The 24,858-nt window shown below is 36.3% G+C and overlaps 6 protein-coding genes and 1 long non-coding RNA gene across 10 annotated transcripts; 4 read left to right on the top strand and 3 right to left on the bottom strand.

Moving 5' to 3' along the window:
* The first annotated feature begins 133 nt into the window (after window positions 1-133).
* Window positions 134-1,069, top strand: LOC148930879 (uncharacterized). Its single transcript, XM_089067834.1, has 2 exons — window positions 134-581; window positions 725-1,069. Exons 1-2 carry the CDS (start codon window positions 524-526, stop codon window positions 892-894), a joined length of 228 nt encoding a protein of 75 aa, XP_088923960.1. The 5' UTR covers window positions 134-523; the 3' UTR covers window positions 895-1,069.
* A 1,766-nt stretch (window positions 1,070-2,835) lies between these two features.
* On the bottom strand, window positions 2,836-4,318 carry LOC125199380 (protein PLASTID TRANSCRIPTIONALLY ACTIVE 7-like). 3 transcript variants are annotated; one of them, XM_048097409.2, is made up of 4 exons: window positions 4,192-4,318; window positions 4,062-4,114; window positions 3,906-3,968; window positions 2,836-3,352 (listed from the first exon to the last, which is right to left on the bottom strand). In XM_048097409.2, exons 2-4 carry the CDS (start codon window positions 4,067-4,069, stop codon window positions 3,025-3,027), a joined length of 399 nt encoding a protein of 132 aa, XP_047953366.1. In that variant the 5' UTR covers window positions 4,070-4,114; window positions 4,192-4,318; the 3' UTR covers window positions 2,836-3,024. The 3 variants fall into 3 exon arrangements, with proteins under 3 accessions (XP_047953366.1, XP_047953367.1, XP_088923891.1); XM_048097410.2 differs by having other exon boundaries at window positions 4,058-4,114; window positions 4,192-4,313; XM_089067765.1 differs by having other exon boundaries at window positions 4,058-4,288.
* Window positions 4,319-7,597: 3,279 nt separating this feature from the next.
* Window positions 7,598-11,920, top strand: LOC125216017 (RNA-binding KH domain-containing protein RCF3-like). Its single transcript, XM_048117619.2, has 8 exons — window positions 7,598-8,668; window positions 9,425-9,889; window positions 10,067-10,294; window positions 10,642-10,902; window positions 11,115-11,203; window positions 11,308-11,413; window positions 11,493-11,619; window positions 11,728-11,920. Exons 1-8 carry the CDS (start codon window positions 7,952-7,954, stop codon window positions 11,739-11,741), a joined length of 2,007 nt encoding a protein of 668 aa, XP_047973576.1. The 5' UTR covers window positions 7,598-7,951; the 3' UTR covers window positions 11,742-11,920.
* Window positions 11,921-14,561: 2,641 nt separating this feature from the next.
* LOC125215811 (uncharacterized) lies at window positions 14,562-18,695 on the top strand. Its single transcript, XM_048117371.2, has 11 exons — window positions 14,562-14,796; window positions 14,978-15,167; window positions 15,589-15,671; window positions 15,977-16,077; window positions 16,678-16,773; window positions 16,882-16,935; window positions 17,211-17,359; window positions 17,465-17,582; window positions 17,821-17,908; window positions 18,098-18,297; window positions 18,375-18,695. Exons 1-10 carry the CDS (start codon window positions 14,673-14,675, stop codon window positions 18,280-18,282), a joined length of 1,188 nt encoding a protein of 395 aa, XP_047973328.1. The 5' UTR covers window positions 14,562-14,672; the 3' UTR covers window positions 18,283-18,297; window positions 18,375-18,695.
* Window positions 17,842-18,998, bottom strand: LOC148930878 (uncharacterized). Its single transcript, XR_016136915.1, has 2 exons — window positions 18,831-18,998; window positions 17,842-18,339 (listed from the first exon to the last, which is right to left on the bottom strand). It is a non-coding gene; the product is annotated as an uncharacterized LOC148930878 (long non-coding RNA).
* Window positions 18,999-19,154: 156 nt separating this feature from the next.
* Window positions 19,155-20,904, top strand: LOC125215812 (uncharacterized). The gene is made up of 5 exons (XM_048117372.2): window positions 19,155-19,173; window positions 19,496-19,569; window positions 20,261-20,333; window positions 20,410-20,465; window positions 20,667-20,904. The coding sequence occupies exons 2-5, from the start codon at window positions 19,511-19,513 to the stop codon at window positions 20,779-20,781; spliced, it is 303 nt and encodes a 100-aa protein (XP_047973329.1). The 5' UTR covers window positions 19,155-19,173; window positions 19,496-19,510; the 3' UTR covers window positions 20,782-20,904.
* Window positions 20,905-21,043: 139 nt separating this feature from the next.
* LOC125212136 (protein ABIL2-like) lies at window positions 21,044-24,326 on the bottom strand. 2 transcript variants are annotated; one of them, XM_048112214.2, is made up of 10 exons: window positions 23,886-24,326; window positions 23,087-23,229; window positions 22,595-22,677; window positions 22,352-22,502; window positions 22,150-22,249; window positions 21,962-22,054; window positions 21,836-21,878; window positions 21,659-21,747; window positions 21,424-21,569; window positions 21,044-21,344 (listed from the first exon to the last, which is right to left on the bottom strand). In XM_048112214.2, the coding sequence occupies exons 2-10, from the start codon at window positions 23,180-23,182 to the stop codon at window positions 21,174-21,176; spliced, it is 972 nt and encodes a 323-aa protein (XP_047968171.1). In that variant the 5' UTR covers window positions 23,183-23,229; window positions 23,886-24,326; the 3' UTR covers window positions 21,044-21,173. The 2 variants fall into 2 exon arrangements, with proteins under 2 accessions (XP_047968171.1, XP_047968172.1); XM_048112215.2 differs by having other exon boundaries at window positions 21,989-22,054.
* Window positions 24,327-24,858: the final 532 nt, after the last annotated feature.

Raw genomic sequence — 24,858 nt, 5'->3', positions numbered from 1 at the left:
TGCATTACATTTTACTGCTTTCAAGTGTAAATCTTGTTCATTAATTTTCTTGTGGATATGGTCACTTTTGAGAAATTGGCGTCATCTCAAAATGATTTTCTGCAATTCAGGACTTGGAGAAAAATTCTAGCATTATAAGTTCCAATACAAAGATATTTTTTTTTTTTAAAGGGTGATTTCCTGTGAAAAAGTCGAAAATTCACAGAAGAAAAAAACTTGAAAAAGCCACAAGATTTGAAATTTCCAAATGATTTTTTGCCACAAAATTGTATACATTGCATATACATGTATGCAATGAATTCATGATGAAACATGCACATAGTGAAGTTGACTTACATTTTGGTAATGCATTTCATCATGATTGTATAAGCCATTGGGGATGGGTGGCAAACCCACAAAAATCACACACATTTCATAGCCACTGGTGCTTATAAAAAGGCCTAAATCTTGAATAAGAGAAACCACATATATAGTTTTATTGAATTCAAGAAATCCAAGCACTCATCACATTAGTCCAGTAGTGATGAATCCTAGGATACAGAGTCTAGCAATGTTGTTGATCCTCATGTTCTTGTATGCAGGTAACCAAACCTAAACTATTCTTACATCTGATGCATTACAACGTTATATAATTGTTTGCCTTTGTAATTATAATTTGTTGATAAAACGCTTCTTCTTCAATTTTATAAAGGATGTCATTGCTTACTCACTCTTGTCTATGTAGGTACGGTTAAGGGCTCGGACCACATTGATACGAACCCTATTCACAAGGGCGGAGTCGGAGCAAATTCAAGAAAGCTTCTTGGGCTGGACCTAGTATTCGACTACGACGATGCTGGTCCTAATGGGAAGCATGATCCAAGAGGAGGGAAGAAAGGCGGCAAAGGTCCCTAAATTCTGTACTAATTAATCCCAAAGACAATATAGACTTTTGATCATATAATTCTCCAATAATCAGCCGTTTGGTTCCCACTTTTCACCAAATCTCGGCCCATTTATTTACGTTGTGATGTTATAAGCATAATTTTACTACTATATTTATCTTAAATGAATATAGCCTCTTCCTGTCGTTAATTTTTATTTAATTTGAATCGATGAATTCGTACACTAAAATGTGTGTAGGGTGGGTGGAGGAATCGCAAATAAAAATATGGTATTACTTCATCCGTTCCAAGTTGTTTTAGTTGTATTCTATTTTGAAATATCCTTCTTACTTAAGTAATTTCTGTTTATAGGAAAAAAAAAATCCCCTATTTTATTTCTGTCTTAATAATTCTCTATTTACTCGACTAATAAGAGTCACTTTCTTAATTCGTGTGCCAAAAAAAATGAAGCAACATTTAATGAAAGTAGTATTACTTGGTGAAGTCTTTAATTAACTAGTTTAATTTCGTGGACTTATGGACATATTATGCCTCTTATCACTTTATCAGACAAGACCCAACTTGTTAATCAAGATTTATCATATAATATCAAGAAAATTAATGCTAGAATGGGTGCATGAATTTTGTTTCCCTCCACTTATATGTCGTGTATAGTTTAATAATTACTGTAATGTGGATGGACTTTATCTTCGTGAAGCAATTAGTATGGTCAAAAGCAGTTAGAAGCACCTTTATTAAGAGCACTAATCTTGACAATTATCAAAATGTTTGCATCGTGCACTGCTGGTTATGCCTTAATTAGGCACAGTGCTACCAGAACTGAATATTAAATTATGAAAATAATAAGTGCAGATATGTGTAGTCGCTGGAAAATGATACAACTATTGACTTCAATTATGAGCATTTGCTCAAACCCCAAATATTAGCCTAATTCCATTTGATATGATTTGTGATTAAATCTTGAATTTCCTAGATGATTTAATATTGTTTCATCATAAACTTGGCAATGTGTTGATTTACCTATTTTGGGTCCGGCAATTGGACATCCTTAACTACAAAACTAAGGAATGAAACTGGTTTTTCAATTTCTTCATAAGTTTATAATGTATTCCAAACCTGAATTTAATTACAGACGGTAATCATATATTCTAGATATGCATATGATCCATCTTTTTCAAGCACTTTCTGCTTGTGCATTTCCTTATGTAACACTTTGTCACTATGATTACAAGTTCTTAGAGTGTTGAACTATTTCAACGACAGCATACCAATAACACACCTTTAGAATCAGGCACTATTTAATTTTATGTGGTATACATATCCCAAACAAAGAGTATTTAAACGTTCCTGAATGTTCTATGCCTCCATCAAATTGGCATGAGATAGTAGAATGAATAAAAAGTGTATTTTAAATGAAGTAGGGATTATTGAAGGGTCAAATGGCCCTTGCAGCTCCCAACAGGAAATTCTCAAACCAGGGAATAATGAAATAAGACAATGTCCTAATACAGGCATTTCTATGTACACCTATATATCTATTAAGTAGATTAGAGTATGATGTCCATACAAAGTCAAAAAACAATTGTTTGTTGCTTACATATGGACATGTGCATAGAGGCAAATGCCTTTTTTTATAAATGTGCTACAAAGTTATGCTCAAATCAGGTTCACAGCTTGTGCATACCCATAGTAGCAGCTGCTAATATCCTAAATCATCATAGGAGGGCCAGGAAAATAACACTCTCGGTAGAGCTCTGAAAAGTAGCCCGACTCGGCCCTACCCCTTGGACAACTCTACTCATCGATAACTAAGTAATATCTAATGCACGATAAAGTTTCAAACAGTCTTGAATAGAATGTTGGACTCGACTAGGTTGTTACCTAGGTTCCATTCTAAAAACAGGTAATTGGAACACAAACTACACGAACCACATAGACACCCACCGGTCCCTAAAAACCAATAACCCCAACCAAATATGGTGAGGTCTTGTTGGGAAAAGACATAGTGATATTTTCCAGTTGTATCCAAATACCTCTCAAAACATAGTTTTGTATAGCCGATCACAGTAATATCAATACTAGCTCGAATAAGAACATGCTCATACTTGGATATAACAAAAATAAGAACTATTGGTACTATTTATTTATCATAGAGTTCTTGCCTTAGGAAGCCAGGCCCTGGCTTGAAAGGATCATCTTCCCTGTATGCCTCAGGACGGTGAACTCCAGAGTCGTTCATACGGTTGCTGATGACGTGGAGGATTGCCTTCTTTGCACCATACTCATCACGGTTGTTCTCTACATACTGCTTCGCCTCTGCTGCAACTTCATTCACAAAATCAAACCTGTTATCCTCCGAGAGTAATAGCCTCTCGATGTCCATTGTCAGGAGCTCACCCGTCTCCCTTATCCTCCTCACCCGTTCCTCAAACGGAACTCTTTCTATCCTCATTTTATCTTTTTTTTGCCTGAAAACACATGACACAAGAGATGGATTTATAGCAAACGCCACCTGAAAAATGAAGGTTGCAATCATCAAAGCCCCCACGCTATAGGGGATGAATGAATACACGGATTTTTGTTCTTCAAATGTTCGAGTTTTCCAGCATACTCTTAACTAAATTCGATGTCTATGAAATTCTCCTTACTCCTATTGACATCAACTAAACTTCCTAAGATGTGTAAACAATCACATCCAAGCACTCTGATCAGTAACAATGATGCAAAATGCTTATGAAATTAACCATTAACAAGGCTATCCAACATCAAACTCTAGCAACATATTATCATCTACCAAGTGGAATGAAAGACAAATGTTATACCTAAACTCCCAAACTAACTATGCAAAGATATCTTCTAGTAATATCTTATTTTACAGTTGCCTCCCAATTTCCAAAACCAATTAGCAGATGATTCACTTTTCACACTTCAAGTATTCAATCAATCGTAAATTAAATCTGAATTTTGATTACTTAACATCTGTATCAACTCTTTCCCCCAAATACAAGCTCACAATCATACCAATTTTCTCCGCCTCCACACTTGCCTGTGACTGGCCCCTGAATTTCGTGAGCTCGAACCATCCTGCCAATCGAAATTACCAAACGAAAATAAACCTAATTACTCAAATTGTTAAAAGTTAGGCAAAAAAACATCATTACTCAGAATGCCACCTGCGACTTCATAGCAAAACAAAGCCGCCATTTGTTCTCCGGTTTGACTTCGATTCTCTGCACTCGATGGATCAAAAAATAGATAAATCACGGCAAATTAAGTGAGAGCAAGCGTGGGGATTACAGAAACATACAGATTCAGAGAAAGCGTGGGAAAATGTAGTGATGTTCAAAGCTGCTCAAGCTTATCTAATTTCCTTTCTACGATATTTGAATTCAATCACTCTCATAAATATTTTCATGCGGAAAATGTCAAACTATTTAATTCACATCATTTCAATTTTAATAATTTTTTCAATTATTCTATGGCAAAAAAATCTTGTCCTATGTGTATTCATCTTATAATATGGAGTATCAAATTTTCTTATTTTGTACTAGTAAGGAGTAATAAACAATCTGATGGAATAATTGCTTAAAGCCGAACTATATATAAAGTTATAAACTACTATTTGTATGATTTATATTCATTTTAAATTATTTTTTTTAAGATGATAGCATATAAAATAAGTTTTAAATAAACATTTTTTACAATAGATAAACTTTTAATTTGATTTGATTAAATAAATTTATATTAGCCTCGACCACTTTGATTATTAAGCTTAAATTTTGCTACAAAAAGTATAAATGTCATTTATATAAGTTATCGCTCGATGGAATTTTAAAAAAAGTCGATGAAATTGGAGATTTTATAAAAATTTAAAGAAAATATTTACAATTTGATATAGTATATAATATCTGGAAATTATAAAATAAAATCATAACTGAATTAGTCCCGAGTTTTGTCATAGAAGTATAAGCTTGTATCTCTGACCTACTCTATCTGTCCCACAAAAATACGCATTTTTTCTTTTTTAGCTCATCCCACGAAAATATGTATTTTTAAATTTTGGAAATTTTTTTTCCATGTTACCCATTCTTTTCTAATAATATTTTAATTAATTTTTCTCTATATATCCCTTTTACTTAATCAATTTTGTGTTAAAACTCATACTAAAGAAAAACATTTTACCATTAATTGCATTTCATCAAATTTTGACTAGCCCACATTTTTCACAAAATACAATAAGGTCTATTACCAATGGGCTTACGTATGAATTTGTTGTTGCTTTCATTGGATTTTAAATATAACTCATATATTCTCAGACTTTTGTCATTTTAAACCTTTTGGTTTTGGACCTTTGGTAGTAGGTTAGTTATTTAAAAGGGTAAACTACTTCTAAAATCATGAACTTTGCCAAAAGTTTGGTATTTCCCGTAAACTTTAAATGTTGCACGAAAAATCATATACTTTGCCGGATTGTGCAAATTTCCCAAACAACCCGACCCGATAGTTTTCCGGCATAAACTTATCTTATGTGGAACACAAAACTACGTCGTTTTGTTACTAAAAATAACAGATTTCTTAAAATATAATCCATCCTAATCATGCTTTGTGTGAAATCAGATTTCATAAAAAATCAGAGGTAAAGTGAGAGAGAAGGATGGTGGCGGAGATGAATTGGGGACGTGAATTAGAAGGGGGAGATGAATTGGGGCGGGGCGGTCGGCGGTGGATGGTGATGATAGGGGCGGAGCCAGTGAGAGGAAGGGACGGACGGCGACGGAGCGCTGCCGCCGCCGCTGAGGAGATGAATTGGGGCGGTCGGCGGTGGATGGTGATGATGGGCGCGTAGCCAGCGAGAGGAAGGAACGGAGGGCGACGGAGTGAAGATTTGGCGCGACTTGTTTGCGGAGATGACGGTGAGAATGAGGTAAACAATCAGAGCAAAATACGAAATCGACGAAGCAGCAATTGCTTTTCTGCAGAACTCGCCGAAGTAGCCGCAAATTGCCACCCATCCGGTGTGGCTGTTGCCGTATTTCCCCATGTACCCCACGGCCGTCGCCACCGCACACGCCACCATCAGCAGCACCGTCACGGTCTACCCCAATTTTCCCCCAAATTAAACTCAATTTCGTCAATTATTCAAATACACGAGACTAACTTTACCAGATCATGCAGGAAGACGTAGAAGATGAAAAACCTATAAACAATTTTTAAAAAAATTGAGAAAATAAAAGAGAAATTGAATGAATAATGTATAGATCTTAGTTGAAATTAATCGTGATATTTAGCCAACTTGGGCGTTTTTTTATGTTAGGAGAATTAAAAAATAATAATTATTCCATGTCATCGCACACTAAGCCGCCACAACATCTTCCACGTCAGCTTAAATACACACGTCAGCACACTACTTAGCCGGAAAACCCGACTCGGGAAATTTGCACACGAGAGTAAAGTTCATGATTTTTTATGCAACATTTAAAGTTTACGGGAAAAACCAAACTTTTATGAAAGTTTATGATTTTAGAGGCGGTTTGCCCTATTTAAAACTTATGAAGCATTGAATGTAAATAAATATAAATTCATAACGCATTTATTGGCTAGACTTAATTCCTACTTTTAATATTCATATATATAATCCGTATGTGATTAGCTTCGAATTAATTGAATCCCTATATTATTAAATTTAAATTCGTTGAATATAAATTACATCTTATATTCTATTAATAAATTGTCATTATACTGATAGGTTAATATTTAACACGGAAGCAGTAATAAAGTTTTTACATTATTGATTTATGTAGAGTATATACTGTGTGAAATAATTTATTTCTTTGTGTGAAATTATAAACTCGCACTATAAATTAATTAGTCCTAATATTTATAAGTGGTCCATTTTAATTTTCTCTATCTCTCAACCAAAAAAAATGTGATCATTGAGAAAATATACCCAAATAAGAAATGGTCTATATAGTTGTTACTTTCAGTTCAAATACCATTGTAATAATCCCTTATGTCCTTAGTACTCCATGTTACTGAATTGTAGATTCAAATTAAACAACAAGTTACCATTGTAACAACATAATTAATCTGCCCCCCCAAAGCAATATTACCAACTTCAGCAAACACCACTTACATCATGTAGCTAGAACTTACCCACAGCTAATTACCATGTCTTACCATTATCATCACTTTACACTATCAAATGCCAAAATATAGTATTGTCAAAAATTCATTAAAACAAAAGGTTATACTATTTCAAACTAATATGTTTAATTTCCTCCACAAAAATTAATTACCTTCTACTTTTTGAAGTTTATAGGAGTATAATCCATATTTTCACTTACAATATCTCACCCCTCTTTCAAATAAACTCGTATAATATGCTAATAAGATTATTGTTAATGGACCTAAGTCTCTTTATGCATTTTTTTTCTTTCGTTCGACATTAAATATTTTTTTTATTTTTACTATTAACTTATTTCGCTCTAATTTTATTACTCCATAAAATAATTGTAGAACAAGGATACATATTTTATTCACTTTTTAAAATCATTTTACCTTGTAGAAAAATTTATGCTGAGTCAAAATATGGTATTTAATTTAATGGTAGTAGTATTTAATTTGTTATATATATGTAGTATTTATAAATTTTCTGGCACAGTAAATCTATCTGGAATTAGTACGTTGTATTCGTAGGTGTTCTCATCTGTACCATTTTTCACACACTACACGCACTAACTTAACCTAATTATTTCACTGATAAAATGGCGAAAATATAGGGTTGTGGATTCAATTGCTGTACAAATCACAAAATATTCTGATTCCTGATTCATGGCTTCTGCTCCAACAAGCTCAGACCTCCACTGCCATTGCGAATCTGCCCGCAAAAGGAATTGCACGATTTGAATCTAAACCCTAATTTCCCCGCTGATGTGCTTTTGGCCGCGAATTTGAATCTCTAGCACTGAATCTCGGATTTGGATTCTGGAACACTGATTTTCCCCCTTTTCACCTGTTATTGTTGGAACATTTGCTGTGATTGTCGGTTGGAAGTGAAGAAATCGGGAATGGAGAGATCTAGATCTAAGAGATACTATTATGACCAGGACTATGAATCTGAAACCCTACACTCGCGGAGCAAGCCGCGCTACGGAAGCAATTCTTCACACGGTGGAGGTGGAGGAGGCCACCATTATGCACCGAGCTACCGCCGCTCCTCATCCTCCTCCGGTGGAGGAGGAGGGAGAAAGCTGCCGGAACAGGTGATGGGGACGACGAACTACCGGATTCTGTGCCACGATGTGAAGGCAGGGGGAGTGATTGGGAAATCCGGGAGTATAATTAAGGCGATTAGGCAGAACACTGGGGCGTGGATCAATGTGCACGAGCTGGCTCCTGGGGATGAGGAGAGGATTATCGAGATATCTGACAACCGGGGGCGGGCTGCGGGCGGGAGGTTACCGTCGTTTTCGCCTGCGCAGGAGGCGTTGCTTATGATACATGAGAGGATTTTGGAGACGGATGGGGAAGGAGGAGGGTATGGGCATAGTGATGGCTTTGTGGAGGATGAGAATGATGAGTACGGAGGCAGAGGAGGAGGCGGTGGTGGTGGTAATAGAGTTGTGACGAGGCTGGTGGTTTCGCGTATGCACGTGGGGTGTTTGATGGGGAAAGGAGGGAAGATAATTGAGCAAATGAGGATGGAGACGAATACACATATTAGGATTTTACCGCGAGATCATACTCTGCCACGTTGTGTTTCCATGTCTGAGGAGATTGTTCAGGTTCTTGACTGTGTTACACTTCCTTTGGGGCTTTGCGTATATGTTGAACATGAAACACCTTATGTCTGAAACGGTGGTCGTAAGACTTCAAAACTAGAACTTGACTTGAACTTATGATTCCTCAACTGGTATGAATGGTTGAGATGTAACTATGTGGTGATTACAGACACGGACCGCCTTCCAAACTGAGAATGGCTGCCCTTTTGCAGTAGGTTTTGAAGTTTATGATGATGTGATGTAGATTCTCATTGTACTGCTGATGGAAGGGGGGTGTATTAATGGGATAGGATGCTGCTGATAATTTGATAGCATTAATTGGAATTGATGACCAATATTCACATAATGAATAGAAGACCTGGAATCTTATTTGCATGCCATTTACCTAATTTAGGTTTTCCTGTCTTTACTTAAGATTTTAAGCTTTTCATCCTCTTGGTTTGCATGCCTTAGCCACACTGCATTGCTTATCTCTTCACTCTGTGTCATATAGTTGCCTTGTGGAAGTGCAAGGTTCATTCGACACTTCTTTTTTTGTCATGTTTTGCTCGTCTGACCTCTCCACCTCTTTAAGGACCATATAGCATTAGATGTGAATCTAGAGGAGAGGCCTGCATTAGTTATTAATATATTTTCGAAACTGGATATTTGATTGGCAGTTACAGAAAGATTGTGTTATCTTATTATTGTTTCCTCTTGTTGTTCTACGATCTTGGAAGTAAGGTTTTGTTGTGTAACATTACACTAGAATTTGCGCAGGTGGTTGGTGACATGAATGCTGTGAAAAATGCTCTAGAAATCATTTCGTCTCGCTTGAGGGAAAGCCAACATCGTGATAGAAGCCATTTTCAGAACAGAGTGCAATCACCTGACCATTTCTATCCTCCAGATGATGATTTCCATGTCAACAATAGACGATCCTCTGCAGAAAGGCCTAGTTTTGGATCTAGATATTCTGGTGGTTCCCGGAACAACAACTATTCCTCACGCTCATCTGGATTTTCCCACGAGTCCAGACCTGCTAGTGTATCTGATAATGCTCGATCATTTCCTGGCGAGGAACTTGTGTTTCGCATACTATGCCCTTTTCGTAAGGTTGATTTTGTTGTTGGGGAGTCGGATGGAATTATTGATTTGCTTCACAATGAAATAGGTGTCAACATTGATGTATCTGATCCAGTTTCTGGATTGGACGAGCTTATAATAATCATATCATCTGATGAGGTTAGCCTTCATCTCTCTTAGTTATCACTCTGTTGCGAGGGGATAGTCTCTGCTTCCTGGCAGCTTTCGAAACAACAATTAGCTCTATATGTCAATTTGAACACATTTTTTCAGTAACTCATAGCTTTATGTCTTCTGGAATGTCTTGTAAGCTGATTCACACTTGTATGGTTTTAGGGTCCTGACGACGAGTTGTTTCCTGCCCAAGAAGCTTTATTACATATACAAACTCGCATTGTTGATCTTATTCCAGAAAAAGAAAATATTGTTACAACTCGGCTGCTTTTACAGTCAGACGAAATCGGTTCTCTGGCTGACATAGGTAAAATCAGTGGTGCGAGTGTAGAGATTCTGCCGAGAGAACAACGTCCCGTGGGTGTATCAGGGATGGATGAGATTGTACAGGTTTGTTCTATATAGTTTGAGGAGCTGAGCTTGCATATGTGTGCTTTTATGAAATATTTTTTTCTTGCTAAATATCTGCAATATTTCACATCCTCGTCTCTCCCTTGTGCCTTTGATATGGTTTAATCTCAGTTCCCTTCACATGCATAGTTTTGTAAAGGATCTATAGATGAATATTCCTTTTTGTAGCTAGTGTTAGATCTACCTTGGTGCTGCATGTTGCTTGAACTAATACAATCTCAGACTGAAGGTTCCTCTATGCCGTAGGTGAAAAGATTTCTATAGAATCGTTTAACGACAGAACTAATACAATTCTGGCATTGTCATCTTCTTTTTCTTAACTATAGATAGTTGGGGAGATCACAGCTGCTCGAGAGGCTCTAGTGGAGGTGACAGCAAGGATTCGGAGTTACATATATCGTGAGTTTCATGAGAAGGATGAACCTGTCTCTCGTATTTCTGCTCCTAGCCCTGTCAATGGTGGTGTGGAACCAGAGACAGCTTCAAGAAACAACGGACCTCAATATGTCGAAATGCATGCTGGAAATGGCCATGCTCTTTCGACCCCTCATAGTTTCTCAACCACTACAACATCACAAAAAGTAAAGGTCAGTCGTCTGCATTCTCGACGAGTCTCCTACAAAATTTACTGTTATTTGTTTTGCCTGAATTATTATTTGCTCCATCTGTAGTTGACATGTTTCTATCTCCACGAATCAATGTTTTTCCCGTTTTGTGCCTTTGCCACGAACCTGTTATTTTCTGAGCTTGTAGCTAATTCAATCCATCGCTCTATAATAAACGAATTCTAAATTTGCAGGATGTGGCCTCCACACCCTCAAATGCTGATCCAGTGAAGCAAAATGAGAGTGAGCGACGCGAAGATCATCAGCCCAGTATATTGAATAGGTCTGTTCGTCTCAGTCTCGGTCCAGCTTTCTCACAATAGAAGCGATCTCTCTTGCATTAAAGTCGGTCACACTCATCCTCTTTTTCTTCCGTTTGTCCTCCAGAATATCTGTACCACTCGTGACAAGAAGCATACTGGAAGTCGTCATTCCACCCCATGCAGCATCCGAACTTGCCAAGAAATCAAGAAAGCTCGCTTTGATCAGTGAGGTGAGTTTCAGTTCTCTAATGATCATATTGAGCATACACACCATTGCTCCCTTGACATATGTATTATTTGTGCAAACAGCTATCCGGAGCAACCGTGAAACTGGTAGACGACGGACCAGAAGCAACAGAGAAGGTAATTCAAATATCAGGTACCCCAGAGCAAGCAGAGAGAGCCCAGAGTTTACTTCAAGGATTCATCTTGAGCAGTAAGTCTCTCTCTCTCTCTCTCTCACACACACACACACACGCAGAAGAACCAGCAATACAATCTGATATCTAAATCTTTTGGCGCATTTCTGTTACTCTTGTTTCAGCTGAAGATGGGTAGGCATGATGAGTGTAAGGTGGGACACAGCAACAATTTTCGTGGATAATCTGAGTGATTAGGGTGGTGTGTAGCAGAATGTAAGGAAATGTGATTTAGTTGTTTGGAACTTAATGATACTATACATTTGAGGAATCCTCTTTCTTGTTTGTTGTTGTTATGTTAAGCCATGATTGCTGCTATTTTTAAGTGTATATTTTCTTCTTTCCTTTTCCCTCAAGTTTTAGGGAAATCGGAAATGCATTTTGACTTGCACAATTGACATTTTAGATGAATAAAACTAATTAGGGACTATTATACTAGGAAATTATAACATACTACTAGTCTTATTTTAGTAAGTATAGTACCTAATTATCCTACACAATATGTATACAGTGTACCGACTTTCCAAACAAAACGTTTATAAAAAAAATAGTGATGCCACCTAGGCGTGAAGGCTTCACTATTTTTAAGCAACCAAGAATTGCAAATTACGGAGTACTCCCTCTGTCCGCGAATAGGAATTTCATTTTTCCATTTTAATCCGTCCGTGAATAAGAGTTCCGATTCACTTTTATTATAAATGGTAATAGAGTCTCACCTTTCACTAACTCATTTCTCTCACATTTCATTTCAAACTAATATATGCAAGTTGGACTCCTATTTTACAAAATTTTTTCCACCCACCTTTCTTAACATTTTTTTAAATGAGATTTCTAATAGCGGATGTAGGGAGTAATATCTTATTGAACATTATGTAAAGTAATAATGAGCAATGAATCATTAACCAAAAAAAAACAATAACCAAATTAAAAAAGTCACTAACATGTTTACGAACAATTCTTTAGGTCAGTAACTTTTTTTTTAATTTGGATATTATTGTTTGTATTAGTATGTTAGTATATTTCTCAATGTAACACTAATCTGCAATTCTTGATAGCCCGGAGATATTAAAAATAAAATTGCTAAAGTGAAACAGATACCTTGACATATAGGGAGTATATTATATTAATAGAATTTAGAGTATGAATGCATAGATTTCTTGCAAAACTATCATTGTTGGGGACATTGCATTAGTCACAGTTTGAATGAGACTTTTGAACATGAACTTGAAGCGGTTGGACTTGACCGACCATCAAATTCAAATTTCTAGATGAGGGCTACTCATATTTGGATTATCCATTGACATTTTTGATTCATGTTGATGCCCAAATTTGATGGTTTGATTTACTACAAGCATCATCTTTACTTCTCACTTAAAATTTTAATGAGAGGAGCATAATTAATGGTTGGATTTTTTATGTAACAATATTGTGAAAATTGCATAATACTCTGCTAACGTGACCACATTGAATTTTAATTACTACTGACTTTCTTCAAGGTTGGTGGGTTAGCAAATGACAAGACGAGATTTGGGACTGTGGAGAGATGAGGACAGGTGATTCAGCTCTATCGTGGCACACATACGTTTATAAACTTTTCGCAGCCACAAACCCAAATTAATCATATTTTCATATTTACATTTCCTCCAAAAAAAAAAAAAACGATAATTAACATTGTGGTGATAAATTGATACCATATCGTTAAATTTTCGATTGTCAACATCAAGCATGCATAGAGTGCAATAAAATATTTAATTAAAGGTGGAACATAAGTCAGTTTTAAATGTTTAATCGTGTATTATAAAGTCGACCACCCGCCCACTACTCATGTGCCACGTAATTGATAAATGGAGTACCTTTTTTTAATTCTTTTGTTGGGTTTAACTTTTTAAAGATTTCGATATAACTTATGAAGGAAAATTTTATTATTTTATGACGATGTTTTAAGTAAATCTCTTTAAACATAATGTTCAAAATGTAACATTTCAGTACCTAATATCAATACATCGACGTATCATGCAGCAGAGGAGTATGGATTTATCGAAAATGAAAAATAGCTAGCAAACTAATTATATATTGTAAATAATCACCCTAATCTTGGAGAGTTATAATAATTTGAATAATTGGGTGTGTGAGCCTATGGAATTAATAATGTAAATATTAATGTAATTGAATTATTTTTATTAATCTTATTATATCATTCTAACTAAACACTCCTAACGTGGCCATGACACACAATTTTTGCACTATGTATTACTACTTTTTTTAAAATATGATATTGATCGGTTGATGCAATTAACATTAATTCATAATTTAGTTTGTTTTTTTCCTTTTCCTTTATATACAGACAATTATAGAAGAAGTAGAAACAATTGGATTAGCTGTACATTTGGCGCGCATACAATTTTCGAACTGGTCAAATCTCTTGCATATAATATAAGATGGCGTTCATTTCTTAGATAAAATAATATTAAAATATAATTTAAGATTGAGTTATGGAATTTTTTTAGTCATAGAGCTATGACTAATTATTTTATGATTATTCATTTAAGATTGAATTATCTCATGAACCAAACACACTACATATTTAATCTTGAGATACAATTTTGCAAACCAAACACCTCCTAATACTACTAATTGTTAAAAATAAAATAGTAACGTTTAATCATACTTAGCAATAACAAATCGTAAAAATAAAATAAAAATCGACTTATGATTTTATAATACTTCCATTGTAAAAATAAAATAAAAATCGACTTATGATTTTATAATACTACCATTTTGAATAGACTAACATTGATTTAAGCTAACGAAAGTTGAGACAATTTGACAATTACTTTGGAAACAACAATCTCATTTTGATATATTTATTAAAAAAAAGAGATAAGAAAAGAATTTAAAAAATAATTAATTAACAACACATGTGGTATATATTTAGCAACGACGATATCATATTTTTCTTCTCCATTCTTTTCTTCTCGAATCTTTGATATTTCAGCTCAAACATCTCTCTCTCTAGAACCCAACAATTCTGTCACACAATCACCAGCAAAACCACACGATCACCGGAAAAATGCCGTTTTGCGAAGTGGGCAGGCATCAGAAATCCGACGGCGCGGCAGCAAGCACCGCCACCGGAATCCAAATTTTCTACAGAACATACGGCAAAGGACCAATTAAAGTCCTCATGATCATAGGTAAACCGCGCGCATTTCACCTTTCGAGGGTTTTACCTTTTTTCAATTGAATTTCGTGGGTTTGTGATGGTTTCCGCGGTGATCCACAAATTCTCATGTTTTCAATCCATTATTCATCTGAAATTGAAAAAATGGAGTTTCTCCTGTTTCTGATTGAAGCTTTTCGATGAAAAATCGCCAGGATTAGCTGGGACCCACGATTCCTGGGGCCCGCAGATTAATGCCCTGACCGGGACAGTGAGGCCGAACGACGACGAGTCGTCGGTGAAAGATCCCAGCGGCGGCGAGGAGGCGACGGGCGTGGAGGTGTGCGCTTTTGACAACCGTGGAGTGGGAAGGAGCTCCGTTCCCACCAAAAAGTCAGAGTATACGTGAGTATTAGTTAATCAGTACCACCCCCTTTTGACCTTTTCAATTTGTTTAATCATTGATGTTGCTTTTAGCATGAATTGTGGCATTTTGTTTACAAAGAAAAAGTTATACACCTTCCTCACGTCCTTATTTGGAATAGTTCTGGTCAAATTTGATAGTTTTGGTCAAATTTGATAGTTTTGTTAATAGTAATAATCAATGCTTATGGTTGTTGAAGGTTGAACAATGATATTTTAGCTGGGAACTTGCTTTTCTTGCTGAAATCATGTGATTTTTGCTCAATTTGTGGAGTGGGGTCAAATCTTGTGTTAAATCTTTAATTGGTGGGGTCTAGTGTATAAAGAGGTGGAAGTTGATGTGGGAATTGTTCTTGTAGTGAAGATTTTTGTTAGTGTGGTTGATGATTAGTACATTTCGCAGGACGAGTATTATGGCAAAAGATGCGATAGCTATAATGGATCATTTGGGATGGCAAAAAGCTCATGTGTTTGGCCACTCAATGGGTGAGTATTTGACTATAGATATTTTGTTGGCATGATTGACTCAACCCGTGTTCTTGTTCATTATATCGAAACTTATCGGACCACATGGACCCCCATCTTTTATGAAATCAACTTTGTTGATTAGTATATTTGAATGGCTATCTAGATTCAGTCAAATGGGTTAGGTTCCTGATTTCAGTCATTAGTTGTGATATTTTTTTCGCATTGACTTGAAAAAGGTTGACTTAGGATTACAGACTCCCAAAGGTTCTCAGTAGCAAAATATGTATCTTTTCGTGCCACTGAATGATTTCTTGATGATGCAGGTGCTATGATTTCTTGTAAGCTTGCTGCAATGGTACCTGAGCGAATTTCATCTTTGGCGTTGTTGAATGTAACTGGTGGAGGTTATGAATGCTTACCAAAGGTATCAATTCATCGGGTTAAAGTTGGGGTCATAAACAGAACTGTTATGAAAAGCATATTCCAATGTACTTAAATTCAACATCTTCTCCAATACTTCTTCCAAGATAAGAATATTAGTACTTGGAACTCTGGCAATAGCTTGAGGCTGACAAACCGTGCTCTAGTTTTGTTGATAATCAAAGCTTCTTCTAGAATTCCCAAAACTTGGGAAATGTTTGAACTGAAAGACGACATTAATTTAATCTGCAGCTTGTGAAGTTCAAACTGTTTCCAGTCCAATAGCTCTATGTTGTTTGTCTTTCTTCTGCTTCTCTTTCATGACTGTGCAAACAACTTCAAATGTGAAAATTGCTGATAAACTCAGACTATGTAGCTGGTCGGCTTGTTGATTAGATTGTGTTAGCTTAATGAGCAATTCCACCTAAGGCAAAATTAATTCTAAGAAGTTAGCATAGCCAACTCATTTTCTTTCCTAGTTTTTTGCTAAGTTGAAAATATAGCAAAATCCTAGTATTTGTCTTTCTACATTTCAACCTATATGGGAGTTTCTGTAACGTATCTTGTCATCCTGACCATAATCTACGTCTCTTATTCTTTTCAGTTTGACCGTCAAACTCTGTCAATTGCTCTGCGTTTTCTGAGGGCAAAAACTCCTGAACAGAGAGCAGCCGTTGATTTAGATACCCACTACTCACAGGTAAAAACTCCTTTAATTTCTGGCTTCATTATCTGTCTGTTTTGTTTCAAATGCAGAATGCAACTGCTCACTGAGAATTCATCGAAAATTTACGTCTCGGTTATGCAGGAATATCTTGCAGAGTACATTGGACTAAAAACTAGAAGAGCAATTTTATACCAAGTAAGGGTTTTTACTTTTAAAAAATACGAACTTGAGACTAGAATCCTGATACTGTATACTTTTCCTTGAATAGAGGCATAAGTCTTAGGAGAATGCAGTAAAGATTTATGCCTTGAATTTTTTTGTTCTTGCTGAGACAATTCTCATTGAACCATATGATTTGTAGTGTTTTCCTGTCCAATCAAAGACCCTCTGTGCCAAATTATTTTTCTGATGCAAACTATTTATAAAGGGTCTATGATTTCAAAGCATAACATGATGCTAAAATTCTGTAGGAATACGTAAAAGGCATATCATCAACAGGTATGCAGTCGAAGTACGGATTTGACGGTCAGATTAACGCGTGTTGGACCCATAAAATGTCGAGAAAAGAGATAGAATCCATCCGTATGGCTGGATTTCCTATATCAGTAATTCATGGCAGGTAGCCTATAAAAGACTTAGCTATGTTTTTTTCTCATTGCTCATATGTGCACTGTGTCTTCAAGACAACTTATATTTTCTCTTTTTTTCATTCTCATCCCTGTAGACACGACATTATTGCTCAGCTCTGCCATGCAAAACGACTTGCAGAGAGATTATATCCATCCGCAAGAATGGTTGAACTTAATGGTGGGCATCTAGTAAGCCATGAGAGGACCGAGGAGGTACTATTCTATGTATTAGTAAGACCAATAATGATATAATAACTGAAAGAGATAAGCTATGAAATCAATCTGGAAATTACAACATTGAAGCTAAAAGTCACATTATCTTACTGGAATTAGCTTTTTCGACATAAAGGAAAGCAAGACTAGATGTTCCCATGTTTTATGTTAGCGAGCAATTTCATCTGTCATTGACCTGAATTCTTGCTTACGTTGTATTACCTTGCTCAAACTGCAGGTAAATAAAGCTCTACTAGAGTTGATCAACGCATCACAAAGTAGGATAAATCTGTACGAATGGACAAATTTGTCCGCTAAAAACAGTGGTGGGTGCTACTCGTATTCAAAATTCTTCATCTTTCTGTGTTACTAGTCTAAATCTCCTATAGAACTCCCCAACCAATATAACGAGAACCTCACCGTTATGTTCTCAAACTGAAAACGTCTAGGTCACTGACTTCTTTCATGAGCTTTTGTGGTTATTGATACATCACTGATGCTGCTCTTTTCTTCAGTTGGCAAGGCATCTCAGTTAACGGCATGGAGAGCAGCCAGTTCGTCTTTCATTCTTGGGAGCGTAGAGAAGCTACAGATCTTCATTTTATACTTTTTTGGCCTCTTTGGACTGGCCTTTCAGTACTTACGAAGAGGCGTGATGAGGCTTAAGCCCGTCAAAGTAGAAGCAGCTCTTACTAACTAACACTTTCCCCTGCTGGTAAGCCTACTCTTCCTGCAGATGTCTTAGTTCACTCACTAGCTGCAAATTTCAATGATTCGCTTATTTACACGCAGGGATTCGATGTTTCTTCATTTACTATCACTTACACAGCGTCGCCAGTCTGGGCATGGACGAGCTATAGAGAACACGAAGATTATCACTACAGTTTTATGCTACAGCGCTAATGAGACAGTCTAAGGCGGGTGCAACGAGAAGCGAGGCAAGACCCGTGTAGCTGAACCCAGAATAAAGATCAAGTGCAATATATCTACACAATATTCTGTTTATTCAAACACACACAACACCTTCCTTCCTTCCCTTTTGGGCTGTACACATACAGTGTAAATTATGATACCACAATATATTGAGCAATGAAATGTGATTATACATATAAATCTCGTATTTATGTATCTCACCAATATGTTAAAGAAAGAAACAAACAGCATTAACAGAGATGTAGTGATGAAAAGTTGTATACAAAACAGAATAATAAATATAAAATCTATCATATATTTTGAGAGTAGACTTACATGGTATGTCGTCGGCCTTTAGCCGCCGCGATGAGGGTGGCACCGCCGTGTGAGGCGTTGCAGGTGAGCTACCAACATGAGGGATGAGAGGTGGAGCAGCTTGGTGTCTCAGCTACGTGCAAGATCGAATGTATGTTGTGGAATGTGTATATATAGGAGTTGGGGGCCAAACTAAATAGGTAATCTACAACAAGAATATTCTAATATGCTTTCTTTGCCCAACACCAATTTCAGCCAAACAATACTAAACAAACAAGGATCATCATCTCAATTACTTTTACTTTTTCTTCCGGATAACAAAGAATATTCTTCTCACAAATTCTTTAATTTTGGAAACTATAAGGTATTGTCAGAAAATAGGGTTGTATACAATGTTTTAAAACCGGATTGGCTCGGCCGATTCGACCGTTTCAGCTTGAACATAGAAACTGGTCGGTTCGACCGTGAATCAATCAAATTCAATTATTTGGTCACAACATTATTGTACTTATGTTTAAGCAAAAGCTAATAAAATGCTATGTTTAAAATGTTTATTTTTTAGAATATGTATTTGATTAATTATATATAATGCACTTTTTATTTAATCTAATTACTGTAATTTTTAATTTCTCATATTTTGAAATCATCCTTTTGAAAGCCGTTACTCCCTCTTCCTTCCTTTGAAGCTCCATAGCCAAAACATGGAGACATTAGCTGCTGACGTCACTACCGTAGCTCGGAACAAATGGGATTTCAGATGGTAATCTGTCTCTCAAACACACACGAAACTCTCTCTTCTGTTTGTATGGTGCATATATTCCATTTAGAATTTACTTAACCGTAGTTAGGGTTATTAATCAGTTATGATTAAATTAATGAGGCTTTAAGGGAAATTGGTTGGTTGAATTAGATGGGTTATGTCCAAGTCTTTGATAAGAGGGTGAAAGTTGGGATCTTGTATTACTTTTGTATCACTTGCAATGTCATTGCTGCAAGCATCTTATGTGTTTCTGCTGATTTCTGAGCATCTGTTTACTTGAATTCTTTTTGTTTCCCCCACATTAAGCTACATGACAATAAACTCTACTGTCAAGCATTTATACATGGCATTCTTGTTCAAGGTTGCTGTTTCTTCGCCCTTGCATTAGCATTAAGTTGTTTCATGTTCGATACTGTCCATTCGCGTTGAGACGTGAGCACATTGTTTGATCTCTCTTGTTATCGGAGTAGAGCTCGTGGCGTTGTTGTAATTGAGTTTCCTTATTGGATATGAAGAAGTAATTGCACAACTAGTAGTGTTGCTAATTACGTACTAGGAAGTAGTAGTTGTCTAGTTTTCATCGAGCATACTGGCCGTGTGTGTTGCATCAATCGTTTAGTAGGCATATTCACACTCCTTATCTTTGTAGTCTGTGATATTCTTCTTATCTGAAATAATAACTTGCTTGCAGCAACTTGGAAGTAGATTATGCCTCTGAGGAAGTTGCTTGTATGGTTTATGCTGCTCTGGCAGTTGATAAGGAGGTATGTTGTGTGCTATAGTCAGCTTCTGTCCTCTTGATTTGTTCATCTGAGTTTGCATTTTGCTCGCGATTAACAGTTACAACCGGATAAAGTGAAAAGGCATATGTCAGTTTCCAACGGGAAACTCTCTGTGTAAGTATCGTGTACTTGTAATAGAGTAAGATAGTTGTTTAGATAAGCAAGTTCTATCTTAAGGCAGTTGAGCTAGTGTTCTTGCTTACAAACATTCTAACGATGTTCGACGTGTGTAACTTGAAATTTTTGTTGATGAAGTAGTGCAGAGCAGATGTTTGTTCGCTCAAGTTTTTCTTACTTGATCTCGATGATTTGTAGGGACTTTGAGGCGGTCGAAGCAAGATTTCTTCGTGCATCGTACAGTGCTTTTGTCGATGTTCTTACACTTGCCACCAAGACAATCGAAGAATTTGGTCAGGGATTGATTCAGTGACATTTTGAGAAGTGTATTACTGTATTAGAATTTGGTCATAGATTTAGTGTCTCTCATAATACTATTATACTACTATGTTATTAGCATCAATTCAAAATAATTAAGATTTTTATATTAACCATATATTCTGTAGTCTGTCTGTTCATATGTTATGGTTGCTTTGGAAATTTTACAAATCTTGGATGATAGGATAATGGTGTAAACTTTACTCTTCCATCTTCATTAGATATGTTTTTATTGGCATATTGTAAAGATAAAGATCTTGTAAAATTGGCATTTATTAATATTAATAAATATGTTTCTAACAATTACACTGAAATGATGATATAAAACTGAATACTAAAGAGGAAACAAAATGGTACAAACTCTTTTCAATCTCCCATTCATTTCCATCAGTATTCATCCAAATAAGTATATAATGTATCATCTTTCTTCGACTTGCGTCGACTGAGCAAAGCTTTGAGCAACCGTTTGCTTTTGCTGGGGATTTGCTCGAACTCCTTTGGGCTCTCTTTACCAACCCGAATCCGCATCGAAGCCGATTTCCGAGGCTCGGAGATAACCTGCCAATTTCAACCAACATATGCATTAAGGAGGCGTTTACTTCAAGTGATAAAACAGAAAAGGGATAATATCACATACCGGTTGTCTTCCCAAAGCTGGATTTGGGGTGGTCGGACGGCTCTTATTTGGAGTGGTTGGGCGCGAGCTTTTTGGAGTGGAAGGCTTACTGGAGAGGGAGCCAGAACGTAGAAGTGGAAACCGGCGAGGCGACTCTGTTCTCCTCTCTGATTAGCCAAGAGAAACATCACAACGCTTGAGCTCATCTCAAGTTGACAAGAAACAAGAAGAAACAGTTTTTGAACGAGGAACGAACCTAGATCTTTCTTGGGCATGCTCTTAGAGAAGGCGAAGTTTCCTGGCTGCTGCACAAGTCTCGGAGTAGGTGATGGAGAGCGCCCTTTACTGCAAGATATCGTTAGCCTCTTAGTATGTTTTACTACTAGTGTTTTCCAGTATACAAGAGGGTTGATTTATTTGGAAGAAACTTCACCTGGATATAGATGGTGGAGCTTCATTTATTGTAGCTCGAATAGCTGCAAAGGCAACTCGCTCGTGAGATCAACATGTGGTATCAAAGCTTATAGTATGAATCTAAATGACATTATAGACATGTTACCACTCCTAAATTGATGCCATCCATCACCTTCGTCTACGCTGCAACCTTCGTACTTTGATTTGGTACGTAAACCTCCATCCATTGTCTGTCCCACTGAAAACGATTGGGGAACTTTCTTTAGAACTATACGAAATATATAGTATGCATCACACACATATACATGGGGAGAGAGAGAGAGAGAGCAATACCAGGCAAGATGTATCGTTTGTGGTAATTGGGAGTGTTTATCACCAACGACTGCTGCGAAAGACCTTCACGGTTGATATAATCGTGGCATGTCCGCAGTCTCTAAATCACATAGAAACAATGAAACATCAGTACTATAAAGAAAAACAGTAGTTGTGTAAAATTTTAGGGAAAATTTTTTATGAACCCAACAAAAAACTATACCTGCTCAAGGCAAGATACACGAAGCTCAGTTCCTGAAACTTCATCGATGTTCTCATCCAACAGGTCATTGACCTTATAGGTCACAGAACCCAAATGGTCTACAGTGTTGACAAGAGCTTTAATGGCATAGTCTTTCAACGAATTCACCACTCTGCGTGCAGGTTCAAAGAGATGTAAACCTACTATAACGAATCAATAACGAACGGGCAAAAAATAGCAATTCAACAACTACAAGCAACTCACACATGCTTTTGGTTGTCATTAGAGTAAGACAACTCAAAGTATTCTGCTGCTGAATACAGTTGTTTCCGAAGATTCTTCAAGTCCTGAAGAAATAAGGCATTACTCTGTCAAAAAGCATATCAAGATTGTATAGCAGCAACATGACTCCTATTCGAGATAGGAATGAGATCGTACTAATTCGAGAGCTGTTAGATATTAAAACCTAGTTCTGCCTTCCGCCTTCCCCCAACCATAAAGACAAGAAATGGATAAAAAATAGATGTTCCTCCGCATGAGATATCACAATAATTTTTCTCCAACACTCACTGCATTTTCAATAAAGTTGGTTTACATAATTACTTCTCTCCCCGTCTTTGCCCTTCACTCCTCAAGCCGTCACAATTGCTAATTTAAGGGTACAATGTGCAAGTAATGATTCAAATGAACTATTAAATGAATATAAAATGCTCTTACGCAACACAAAATAGATTATTATATAGCAGGATAAGGTACCTTCAAACTATCAGAGAAGAGCATGCTCTGCTGCATAGAAACCTCATCATAATTGGCCGGCCCACGAGGAAACGGCATGGAGGCAGCTGCCGTCATTGTCTCCGTGAAGGAGTGACTAAAATAGTAGATACAAAGTTCCTATCCTGCAACAACCATTCGCACCAATTGAAAAACAAAAGATCAAGAATCTTGAAACTGCAAAACAAATTACAGTTTTTTTCTGCACTCTTTGAGCATAATCAAACACGTTGTCTCAGCAAGAACTAACTTAAAAATGAAACTTGTCTCCTGCTAGAGAAAGAGAGAGAGGTGTTTGTGAAAAAAGAAAAATAAAACAATTGAAAAGCAACATATAATGCTAGCCCCCTTTTATATGTGAAACTGCTGTCTGTGTGGACAGCCAGAATCCCACCCCAATTTTTAAAGAAGAAGCAAATAAATCAACAGATTAGCAAGGAAAAGCAATAAATTAAGGAAAATGGGCCACGATAACTCTTCTTCCCAATGATAAAACCGATTCCACAACTTAAAAAAAGAGCTAAAATTCCAAAATAAGCCAATCTTGAAATTCGCGAGACAAAAATCTACAGTCCCTTTATCCATTTCCAGACCCCAGTCCATTATAAAATTCTCAAGATAACATTCAATAACTTCAAAAACATGCATTCTTTACCAATTTCATAAGAAAGAAGTAGAAAAAAATCACACAGCAGTTCCAATTTCTCCAAAACTCATCAGCATTGCACAAGCAAGAAATAGTAAACAAGAAGCCACAGAGCTATGAGAGTGAAGAACTGACCTCCCACAATTCTGAAGTCTCTTTGAGGCAATTCTACAAACAGGGAAGACGCAAAAGAGGCAGTGTTAATCAAGAAGTAAAAATGAGGGACAACCCACAATGAGTTTGTCGTTCAACGTTGATCATAGAGTGTGGCTTTGAAGAAAGGTAAAAGAAGACGACATAAGAAGATAGGCCCAATAAACATCCAAGTCGCTATTGTGGTTTGGTGCCGAGATTTTGACTCGAATCGAGAGATAAAAACGACATCTTTATATATTTTGTTGGTGGGTTTACGGAATGAAAATGGTGGAGACAAAATGAAGGCAAGCACGATGGCTATTGATGATTTGAATTCCCGGATTCGACGTTTGGAGGTTCAATTTTGAAGCTCATTTTGTGCAAGAATTCCTCTCTCTCTCATCATTCTCTCTCTAAATTTTTAATCATTGTCCTATTTCGTGTGTCACCAATATCCCGTGAATTTTGTTACTGTATTTAATTTAGAAATCATATTCATTTAATTCATACTAATACTTTTTATGTTTTGAAAATTGAATATAAAATTATAAATTCATTTATTCATTTAGAATATTTGGACGACATAAATTGACAATTCTAAAAATACATATTTTAAGCAATATCAAAAGACGTGTTTTTTAAGGATTAATTATAACTTTATAATACAATAATATTTGGTTTTCAAACTCAAGTTGTTAAATTTGATCAAACTTCGTTAAAAGACTACTTATTATCTAATTAATTTAAAACATTAATGCCATGCGTTACCTGGATATAAAAAATGGACCACTGAATTGCATTTTTTTTAACCCCCCTTTATTATCCGTTTAATATTTAATGTATACATTTTATAATTATGGCTCTATTTAAAGAAAAACATTAATATTCGAACCATGAAACCTTTAACGATTACGTCATATATTTCTTCTTTGAGTAGTCAGTCGAAAAAGAAAAGAGAAGTACAAGGTGGAAA

Source organism: Salvia hispanica, chromosome 3, assembly GCF_029641045.1.
Source record: "Salvia hispanica isolate PSC_SH4W2 chromosome 3, Shi_PSC_v1, whole genome shotgun sequence".
Taxonomy (NCBI): Eukaryota; Viridiplantae; Streptophyta; class Magnoliopsida; order Lamiales; family Lamiaceae; genus Salvia; species Salvia hispanica.
This window is presented reverse-complemented; position numbering and strand designations above follow the sequence as displayed.